Source organism: Actinia tenebrosa, unplaced genomic scaffold (assembly GCF_029948245.1).
Source record: "Actinia tenebrosa isolate PJP-AT-01 unplaced genomic scaffold, QUT_ActTen_1.0 PGA_scaffold10__47_contigs__length_13832649, whole genome shotgun sequence".
Classification (NCBI taxonomy): Eukaryota; Metazoa; Cnidaria; class Anthozoa; order Actiniaria; family Actiniidae; genus Actinia; species Actinia tenebrosa.
The window spans coordinates 13,540,017-13,551,883 of record NW_028292570.1 but is presented as its reverse complement, the minus strand read 5'-3'; the positions used below and the strand labels follow the sequence as shown (position 1 = coordinate 13,551,883).

General features: G+C 36.8%; 1 protein-coding gene across 1 annotated transcript; it reads right to left on the bottom strand.

Annotated features, from left to right (window-relative positions):
• Nucleotides 1-1,512: 1,512 nt before the first annotated feature.
• On the bottom strand, nt 1,513-10,420 carry LOC116295174 (NACHT, LRR and PYD domains-containing protein 3-like). Its single transcript, XM_089027072.1, has 7 exons — nt 10,343-10,420; nt 8,059-8,254; nt 7,411-7,835; nt 5,346-5,432; nt 5,001-5,210; nt 4,037-4,078; nt 1,513-3,579 (listed from the first exon to the last, which is right to left on the bottom strand). The coding sequence occupies exons 2-7, from the start codon at nt 8,073-8,075 to the stop codon at nt 1,538-1,540; spliced, it is 2,823 nt and encodes a 940-aa protein (XP_088883198.1). The 5' UTR covers nt 8,076-8,254; nt 10,343-10,420; the 3' UTR covers nt 1,513-1,537.
• Nucleotides 10,421-11,867: the final 1,447 nt, after the last annotated feature.

Sequence of the window (11,867 nt, the reverse complement as noted above, 5' to 3'; positions counted from 1 at the left end):
CTCCGTGACTGAGATGGACATCGTCCGCTTCTGATATCGCTCGGCTGTGCATGAAACGACTCCTAGCAAGCTGATGTTTGAACGAGAGATGCGACTACCTTTCGATCTCTTATTTGGTACACCAGAGAGGGAGGAGGCCGTAAAAGGTTATGCGCGAACTTTGCAGGACAGGACTACTCGTCGTGTACTGACCAAGGGCAGATCTAGGGAGGGGGGGCAAAGGGGAGTGAAGACCCCCTTCAGCAGAAAAAAACGATGTTTTTTTATATTGCTTTCCGTTGTGTTGTAGGAAGAAAATCAATTAGACCCCCCCCCCCCCCATTTTGGCTAGATCCGCCCTTGCTGACATCAGTACGCTCGGGAACGCCTTAATCTGGAGAGTGATAGACAGAAGCGGAAGTAAAACCAAAGGCGTAATCAGCATGTGTACGATCGTGGAGCGGCTATGTGGTTCTACAATCCAACAAGGAAGAAAGGTTTGTCTCCGTGTCTCCAACGTCCTTGGGAAGACCCCTATCTTGTCCTGGAGAGAATAAGTGACCGGATACAGAAGTCCACGGGCGAAGCTGAGAGGCATTCATCATGATCGTCTTCGTCCTTACAGGGGAGGAGACGTGCCCAGCTAGCTCGATCAAGGACAATCAAACCAAACTACTCAGGCCCCGTCCACACTATGCCGGATAAACTTGAATCCAAATTTTTATTTATTCGGTTAGACCTACCGTCCACAATAGTCCGGGCGAATCTGGAACAATTCTTCACCAAAAACGATTTTTTTCGAACACGGTCTCCAGAGCGGAACAATTTGAAAACGCCGGCTACCTGTATTAATGTGAACAGAGAACATTTCGTATCCGAAATTTTTTCGAATACGATGAAGTCAAGATTATCATGGGAACATGGCGGGAAGGCTAAAAATTCACCGCGGACTCAATTTCTCTCAGATGTGCAATGAAACGTTTTTGCCGCCTCTGATCGCACTAGTGTGAACGCAAAACATTTTATCCGTTTTCATGTGTGGACGGAAAACTTTTTTTTCGGTTTCGGTGTGAAAGTTGCGGATTGAAATTTATCCGGCATAGTGTGGATGAGGCCTCAGAAGAAATCATAGTGTCCTTCATTGAAGAAGACCCCAGCTGCAGGAAGACCAGCAACGAATGATTCCAAACCACTTCCATGCTCACCAGCTACACAAGATGACCTGACAACCACGGCCTCAGCAACAAGGACTACAGACCGTCCAGTAGACAAGCAAGAAATGAGACGAAGACCTGCAAAAACCCCAGCAGACAAGCAAGAAATGCAAAGAAGACCTAAAATATCCAGAAAGGCCCCATTTTGGGTAAAAGACTTTTTCTTTTTCTTAGAGGGGCAATGTAGTGTAGTTAACTGAATAGGCCTAGGTCAAGTTGTAGTTGTAGTTGTAGATATAGTCGTTAGTTACAGGTTAGTTGTGTTGGCTCACGTTGGAGCTGGTTTTCTAATAAAGTAATCCAAAGCGTATAACCTATGTCGTCACAATATATGTTTTATTGATCTAAATAGTCAACACAACACCAGGGATCTGTTGTCTTAAATACAGTTCACATTCACTTGTTATGTTATTACGCAGTAAGTCTAACTCTTTCACACGACAATCATCACGTATTAATACTGAACACAGACACTGAGCACCAACATTTGTTATATTATTACCATCTAGTGCTAGGTGTGTTATCTTAGTACGAGGTAACATGTCACATATTATTTTAACACATTCATCGTCTAATTCACAAACGCCCAGCAACAGTACAGCAACAGTAGAAATATTAACAAGAGAATTACACAACATTCTGATCCCTGATGCTGATAAAGATGACTCAACAATGTATAATGTATTAACAACAAATGACTGTGTAAATATTGAATGTCGTTTAGTTTCTTCTGCGTTGATTAAATTCGCTATATCTAATAAATAACTTATGTACAAACAATCGATATCAGTTATTTCTTCAAATCCAATCCACCCACCCCTATCATAGTATATGTGTTTAAGGTTATTTATTACTCTGGTAGAAAATCCATCGTCTTTGTACTCGTAAAGACAGGATAAAGTTAGCAGTTTGTTTCTCCTATGTTTTTCCTTCCCTGGCTTGAAATTTTTTATCAACTTTTTCATCATTTTTCTATCTCTTTTTCTTGAAAACATTCCCGCCATGAACATGAATGTCACATCGCTCGTTTTCTCTTTCTCTGGGATTTGTTTTTTCTCTACAAACAAAAAAGCACAAAGAAATTCTTGAATCGTTAAGTGGGTAAACGTAAATTCAAGTGGTGGTTTATCGAATGGAAATTTTTTAACGCCAGGACAACAGTCAAGTAATCCACTCGCTTTCAGGTTTGTTATTTCTTCATCGTTAAGATTGAATTTTTTCATATCATTTTCGTTGAAAATATATTTATCTTCCATCATTAAATTCACCGCTAGTTTAGCTAGTTTATGTAATATTTCATGTACTTTAGTTTCTTCCATTTCTTCATATTTAGAAGAGGAATGTTTCTTGATAAAAAACTTGATTACTTCAAGATAAAGCTCTGTTCTGGAGACGGGTAGTTTTCCTGTGGTTTTTGATTCAGTCATGTACCATTTAATATAGAAGCACATTAGAAAACACATCACAGGAATGTGACCAAAACTTAAAAGAATGTCATTTCTTTTGATGTGATCAAGTGCTTTTTTCTTCATGCTTTCGTTCTCTTTGAAATATTTTTCGATGTATTCTAGCACTTGAAGTGAAGAAAATTCTTGAATCTCACATCTCACATCAAAGACAATTTCTTTTAATTCCTCGGCTTCGCAAGGCCTCGAGGATAAAAGCAGTACTGCACCGTTTAACATCTTTCTTTTCATGATTTTGGCAATCAGAGCAGGAACAGGTATTTTTTCATGAGGGTCGTTTGGGAATCTTGTCTCAAAGTCCCCGGTGATTTTCTCTCGATGCGGTTTATACTCATCATACCCATCGAGGATGATGAGCAGCTTCTCAGGATTGTCAATCATGTACTGCAGTAATGACTCGTCTATCCCCGAGTGCTCGTTCAGTAGGGAGGACCGATGTAAGATATCACGTAAGTCAACCATTTTTTGTTCTTCTTCTAGAAGAAGAAGTTGACGGAATGTCAACAGAAACACAAACTGAAAATCAGGTACTTTTGCATTTTCTTGACCTTCCTCAAACAATCGGTTATGCGACCAATCCCGTACCAGCTTCCGACAAAAAAGGGATTTTCCAATTCCTGCTTTGCCCGTCAACAAGATAGATTTAGGATTGGTCGTGCAAGAAGCTGCAGATTGTTGATCATTATTTTCTGGGCAAAGAAACATTTCTGAACAGTTTGTGAGTTTCGTACTACTTGCTTGAATTTCATCCAATTGCCTCCTGCCAAATCTCCTTTCTTTGGGTTCCTCGAAGTGTTTTGGACCGCGTTGGATAGTCACACTCGTAAAGATGTCATCGGTTCTAATTTTCTTGTCTTCGTCCTCTGACAACAGGAAATCGGTTTGTTGTATAATGGATGACTTCAGTTTTTCTGTATATTCTGAAAATCAAAATACAACAATTCAACACCCAAAAGACAGGAAGAAAAAGTAAGAAGGAATTGTCTTATAAAAATTAAGTAAAATTTGTACCCCCTAAGATGTCTTTCAATAAAAGATGTACCCTTTTCTTTATCATAATTTAGAAAATATTATGCTCAGTAGCTGAAATTAAATGTCACTTGTTCTGCACAAAAAACCTAAAACTATACCCCCATAATTTGCAATTACAAAACATGTACCCCTCAATTGCAAATGATCTTGAAATTTCTACCCTTCTCTCCTGGAAATTTAATGGATTAAAGCATCCAGCATCTCCATTTATTCTCAAATGTTTAGTATATATTTTTGTAATATTTATATTTTAAAAAATATTGTGCAATCAATCAATTATAGTTGCATTTGAGGTTGAATTAATAAGAATGAACAATTGTTAAAAACACAAGATTTGACCTTTACCTAGTGCTCTTGATGAGAGATCTTTCTCTGCAGGTCTGTCCCCTGAAAAATAATTTATGTTCCATAAGTATCCATTAATGATCATCATATCCTTAAATGATCATCATCATTATTCATGTTTATCATTCAAGAGTGTTATCGCTGTATAAAACTATTAGCAAAGAAAATCATTCAAGCAAAATATGAATATTTACAGCACCAGAACTCAGTTTAAGTGATTTTATTTGGCCCGTCAAATGATGTTGTATAATAAGTGACTAAAAGTAAAACTAAAACAAACAAAAAACACAACAAACTTTGTGACTACTTCTGTGCATTATGTTGACTATTCTTTCACAGGCGAAGGAAAATCACTCTTATGACAGTCCAACATCTAACTGACATCTTACACACCATAACCTGACTGGACCATTACAGTCACCATACCAACCACTTCACATCATATACATGTCCTACCACTCTAACTGACACCTTACACACCATAACCTGACTGGACCATTACAGTCACCACTCTAACTGACATCTTACACACCATAACCTGACTGGACCATTACAGTCACCACTCTAACTGACATCTTACACACCATAACCTGACTGGACCATTACAGTCACCAATACCAACCACTTCATGTCATATACATGTCCTACCACTCTAACTGACATCTTACACACCATAACCTGACTGGACCATTACAGTCACCATACCATCCACTTCATGTCATATACATGTGCTACCACTCTAACTGACATCTTACACACCATAACCTGACTGGACCATTACAGTCACCATACCAACCACTTCACATCATATACATGTACTACCACTCTAACTGACATCTTACACACCATAACCTGACTGGACCATTACAGTCACCATACCAACCACTTCACATCATATACATGTACTACCACTCTAACTCTCAAAATAGGACCAACAAACAGTATTGTGTTAAAGTCAACTAACCTTTTACATGACTTTCAAGAATTTTCCTTTGGTCTTGCTTTATTGATGATAAATCTTCAAGCATTGTGTCTTGTCCTTGTAGCAGTTTGGCTTGACCTTCTGCAACACTGTCTTGTCCTTGTAGCAGTTTGGCCTGACCTTCTTCAATATTGTCTTGTCCTTGTAGTACTTTGGCCTGACCTTCTGCAATATTGTCTTGTCCTTGTCTCACTAGTTACAAGCATTTGATGTTAAAATAAATATAAATGCATCAAAATATTTGAATTGGAGTCAAGTTCCATGAATACAGATATACATGCATACACTTAGATGCAATGAAAACAATTTTCTTACAATATAACTTACATGAATCCAGTGTATCTAGAATGGCTTGGTCTTGGTCTGAACAGTGTTTCAACATTGGAAGTAGTTCACTCCACGGCTTTTGAACATCTTGAGAAAAGAGATGTGTATCAGAGAAGTACTTGTTTATACAGAACAATAAACAACAAACCATAGCTATTCCTTATTTCTGTTCTCATACTTATTCTATTCTATTCTGTCCTATTCAATACCTTTCTATTCTATTGTGTTCTCATACTTATTCTATTCTATTCTGTCCTATTCAATACCTTTCTATTCTATTGTGTTCTCATACTTATTCTATTCCATTCTGTTCCATTCAATTTCTTTCTATTCTATTCTGTTCTCATACTTATTCTATTCTGTTCTCATACTTATTCTATTCTGTTCTCATACTTATTCTATTCTGTTCTGTTCCATTCAATTTCTTTCTATTCTATTCTGTTCTCATACTTATTCTATTCTGTTCTGTCCCATTCAATTCCTTTCTATTCTATTCTGTTCTCATACTTATTCTATTCTGTTCTGTTCCATTCAATTCCTTTCTATTCTATTCTGTTCTCATACTTATTCTATTCTGTTCCATTCAATTCCTTTCTATTCTATTTTGTTCTCATACTTATTCCATTCTGTTCTGTTCCATTCAATTCCTTTCTATTCTATTCTGTTCTCATACTTATTCTATTCTATTCTGTTCCATTCAATTCCTTTCTATTCTATTCTGTTCTCATACTTATTCTATTCTATTCTGTTCCATTCAATTCCTTTCTATTCTATTCTGTTCTCATACTTATTCTATTCTGTTCTCTCCCATTCAATTCCTTTCTATTTTATTCTGTTCTCATTGTTATTCTATTTGTTCTCTCCCATTCAATCCTGTTCTGTCCTATTTATTCCATTTCTTTCCCTTCTATTTCATACCATTTTTTAATTAAGTAAACCTCTGACCAAGTTCTTATCTTGAGTGTAAGCCCTACCAAAAATAGGCACCCTAAATTTGAAAAATAAATAGCCTTCCCTCACTTCTGTTCTTACCTTTACAGATTACAATGCTAAAATAATATTTTGAAATGCAAATGTCATCTGAAAGAGAAAATCCCCATCAACCCCCCCCCCAAAAAAAATTTATTCTGTTCTAATCCATTCTATTCGTATTGTATAGAACAGTCTGAACCCAGGTGAATGAATGTTAATCAAAGTATTATGATCATCCGGGGGGTTGTAGTCCTGGATGAGAAGGACTGTTTGATGGGACTGACGTTTCAACAACTTGAGCAGAAGTCAGATCATTTAATATCAGATGTAAAGGACATCAAAGTGCTGTCCAAAAACACAATGAACCTAAAAACATTGCCAGGCATCATACCAAGACTGGTCATACGATAGACTGGGAATCCAGTGAATGCCTTTCTTTTTGCAACAATGGGCCTAATATTCATGTGGCAGCCATGTTGGATTGAACACTAGATTCCACCATGCGTAGCCTCAAATTCAAGCACTTGAGAATTAATTTATGCTGGTGAAGCAAAGGTTTTTATTCTGATGAGAATAAACATGGCCGCCGTGTGATACAGGCTAATAGGCAGAAACAACTTGTGCTGGAGAGTTGGTTTAATTAACAAGTTTAAGCATCATCCCCTAAACCACTCAATTAACTTACCGACACCGTATAATATCAGAAACAATGACATATATACTGCCCACAACACCAAAACAGCGACTCACACTAGCTCATCAGAGTGAATTGAAAAAATTGAATCCTCTATTCTATTCTATTCTTATTCTATTCTATCCTGTTCTATTTCATTGTGTTCTGATCCATTCTATTCATACTCTATTCTATTGTATTCTTATTCTATTCTGTTCTCTTTCATCCTATTTCAATGTGTTCTAATCCATTCTATTCATACTCTATTCCATTCTATTCTTATTCTATTCTGTTTTCTTACGTTTTATTTCATTCTGTTCTAATCCATTCTATTCCTACTCTATTCCATGACTACATGACTGTAAATAGTGCTGAATGATATACATGATGGATGTGATCTATCTGAAATATCACACTCACCTTGTTCCACTTTATCAAAGTCCCCAGCAGTAGCACCAAATAAGCTCAGTGCATGACATCCATCCCTCCATGATGTTTGGAAATCAGTAGCTTCAACCCTTGGAATTGGAGAGTGGCACAACTTGTTTCGCATTTCTTTTAACGTTTTAAGGGCTGCTACCAGATTAGCTGCTACAACAAATGGTGGCCGTGAATAAAGTAGAGTTTTGACCAAAAGAGACATGTCCCATTGTGATGTATCACCAGATCTCACTGCATTCTTTTCATATGGAAGAGGCTTAAACATCCGCAGCAGGTCAGCTCCATTCTGAGCACAGTCAGTCCAAGGTATGTATTTTACTGCAGCATTCCACTGATTTTTGAAGTAACGACGCAGACATGGATTTCCTACTCTTAACAGAAGTAAGGCCAGGCAACAGTAGTTCCTGTTTAAGACACACCCACTAAATTAGTATTGATTAAAGTCTGGTAGTATTACATCTATGGTATTTTTATCTCATAAATGATCATTATATACACAGTAATTTAAGTTAACCACAAGAGGAAAAGCACTCACATTTTTTAGCAAGCAATTATATTATTGGACAATATTATTTTAAAATGTTTTCCACAAAGTAGATACAGTAGCTTAACCATACAACATCTTACCTTTCTTCTTCGTCCATGTTTATTCAATGGAATATTGATTCAACATAGTATTAAATGTACATGGATAGGTGTTGCATATGACCTCTGCTTTGCTTCCTTTTCTGTCAGATCTTCTATTCTGACATTAGCTTGTTTACAATCAGTGATTATTCTAAAGAAGCTAGTATCTATAGCAATGACTCGAGACTTCATGAGTCTGTAAGCAAAAGAATAAAAACATCACAATAAAAAGATGATTCTTTGACCTGTTTTACACATCACTGTACAGCTGTACAACAAAACAAATTAGAATTATCTTAAACTTAATGGCTTATGTCTTGCATAAAAGCTTAACATTCAAGTTCTTTAGTTGACACATGCTTATAATTTTATTTAGATTTATTTAACAGATCAAAAACAGTTTTCTGTGTTTGATACTCTGATCAAAACACGCGGGATGTTGAGAGAACACGAGAGGAGCATAGGAAACCACCACGCGTAGCGGAGTGGTTTCCAGCTTCTCAAGTGTTCTCCCAACATCCCAAGTGCTTTGATCAGAGTATCAAACACAGAAAACTGTTTTTGATTTGTTTTATAAAATTACAAACGAGCAAAAAAATCGAAAAAAAGCAAAGTCTAAGTAAATTCTCCCTACGTGCAGTCTTATTCAAACTAACCAATGAGTGCGCATGATAGATTAAAAATGATGGTAGCGTGTTTTGATACTCTCATCAAACATGGTTTTCGATCCAATCATAGCTCTCGTAGTATCCCAATTATTTTATAAATCATAAATCAAGAATGTGGGTACATTCTTGATTTATGATATAAATCTAAATAAAATTATAAGAATAAGAATAAATAGGAAAATATTATTTTAACAAAAACATATGCAGTGATAGTTGACCACTGCTGTTGCTTTAACATTGATCAGATATTCAAAGTATTATTTATAATTATTCATCATTAATAAATATTCATAACTTTTGAAACAAAAGGGAGATGCCTAAGAGCACTGTCACAGGGCTGTCAACCCCCAAGATATTCAAATCTGGAGAATTGATAGAGAAGGGACATGACGTCACAGCGCGTCAAAAAGCACGCGAAAAGACGTCTTTCGCTTTGTAACATTTGATGCGATTGGTTTATTTCTGACCAATCAGATTATCAGACCAATCAGAGTTGACAGCCCTGCTGTCAACAGAAATGCTAATTAAACACAATTAATGATCATAGATTTTTTGGTTGAAAAATTGAAGCTTCAGTCTCCTTCACTGATGTGGAGATCATTATTGAACTGCTGACATATTACCAACTATGTACCAAACTGAATCCAGTATCTAACCAATCAAAATGCATGCCGCAGGAAAGAATAACACTCTATTGACTCAGGGATGGAGTTCTGTATATTTATTTAAATCACTATTGACAGCATCCTTCAATCCATAATAAGAATGCTTCCCAACTTCATTGTCATCCACTAGGGACCTTTTCAATAGAATTTATATTTTGAACTCAGTTGAAGTTCTTTGTGATCAGCTGTCAATCAAAACTGTTCATCTATGTAACATAAGATGGTCGCGTGACCTCTATAGTCTCGTGATCTGTCGACACACCTTAGCAAGCATAATTTGCCTTAACAAGTATATCTAAAGTCGTCAAAAAATACGGCAAAACTAGCTGGAAACATAATTTTTATGAAGCCAGCACGTACGGCAAGAATATCACAGATTCAAGAAATATGATGAATTAATTCAATATGGATTGAAAATCTTGATTAGGACGCTACGACAAACAGGACAGTCAAAAATAATACAAATATATTGAGAAAAAAGATTAAAATCAAAAACTAAATTAAGAAATTATACACCTAGACGTTTGATAAATGGCTTGGTGTTTCAAATAAACCATTCGTACGATTCTGTCTGAGTACAAGACACGAACACGGCTTCCTGAAGCTTTGAAAACTTGCCAAGACAGCCAACTCCCATATTTACAGCATCCTTCGATCGATCGATGATCAAAACTGCTCACTAACAGACGATATCAACCCAGCTAAACTGCTTGGAATCCAAATTCTTACTTCATTATCCTACAAGCATTATCCTATCTGGTTATTTGGTCAAATGAGGTTTTTACGCGCTTTCAAATCATACTGTTCCAATATCAACTCTTCCATGATCAAAGCTGTGTATTGTAGAACCTTACAGTAAATCTTATCTAGAACATACTAAGAGATCTACTATATCACACGTAACTAATGTATTTATACACTGATTGATACAAATTTACACGTATAACTTACTTGAAACGAGAAGAGAAGAGAACAAGAACAATGACCAAACGCTTACTTCTCTTTCACCAGACAAACAGGAAATGCAAATCAAACAAGCAGATAACAGACAGAAAGACTGGTACGAGAAGGTGTGTTTGGGTGGTGTCGGCCTTGGGGGTGGGGGAGGGGGGGGGAAAGGAAATACCAAAATGCTGTAAACACTTCTTAAAACATTATGTAGAAGAGGAATCTAAACAAGCCAATGCTTAAAATTTTTGAAGTGAAAAATGTGATTCAAGAAACAATAGGTAAGACATTTTTGAAAATATATGTAGACGTGAGGGGAGGGTGTGGTTATTATTAACAAAGAGCTCGGGAAAAAAGACAAACAGGAAATTCAAATCAAACAAGCAGATAAAAGCACAAAGACTAGTACGAGCAGGTGTGTCAGTTGAGGGGGCGCGTCGGCCTTGGGGAGGGGAGGGGGGAGGGGGAGAGAAAGGAAATAACGTTTTATTAACACTTCTTAAAACAATGCTTGGAATTTTTGAGGTGAAAAATGTGATTCAAGAAACAATAAGTAAGACATTTTTGAAAATATGTTTGAACATGAGGGGAGGGATGGTGGTTATTATTGATCTCTGTTATCATGGGGGGAGGGGGTGGGTAATAATAGCAGACCACGGGTGGGGAGGGTAGAAGCTAGCTAGTTACAACCGTTTTCGTGTTTCTGCGTCCATAGCTTCTGTCGTCAATCTAATAATAATAATTGATAATTTCTATAGCGTTAATATCCTTGAATTCAATAACACAGGGAACCCATAACTAATGATAGGGAGATACATATAGTGTCATGTGATCATGGGAAATGGTGTATGCAATGTTTCTCAGTATGTACGTCGCTGACTTGATGGCAGGAACGATACAATCGTTTTACATGAGAAAGAATTCAATTCTCGAGAGCAAAGGGATTTTATTATTCTGCCATCTAACCACAGGCAGCCCAAGCTGTATTATGGGCGCCGGCACGTGATGTGCAAAGCCTCTTTGCAATATTCAAAAGCAGTAATGTCCTGAACACGGCCACTGAACGTTAACTCACCGCAGATCTAATGCACCCTTCTTAAGGTTGACTTGATTGTAAGGCTAATATGGAAATAGACAAAATAAATTCCATCGACAAAAATCTTAATGTTTTCGAATTTCCTTGTTAGCGTCGCATACACGACACTTTTGAGAATGACCAATAGACCGTTTTCTCAAGGTTGCGATCGCATCCAAATTTAAAGAACTTGACGAGTCACGATACCACAACAGGAGCTTTATGATGAGTATTATCATGCATTGCTATCATTTTTTTCGATAAGAATTCATAAAATTGATTAATCTGCTCTTTAATTATAAAACTGTATTCTAAATTTTACTGTATTTGCGTTGTTCCGTTTTGTGTCCCGTCAAGTTGGATGCGCGCGCAACCTTGAGAAAACGGTCAATTGGAATTTAGACCAAAACTGACATTTTTTCGCAGTCGCCATAATAATGCATGTCTTTTCAA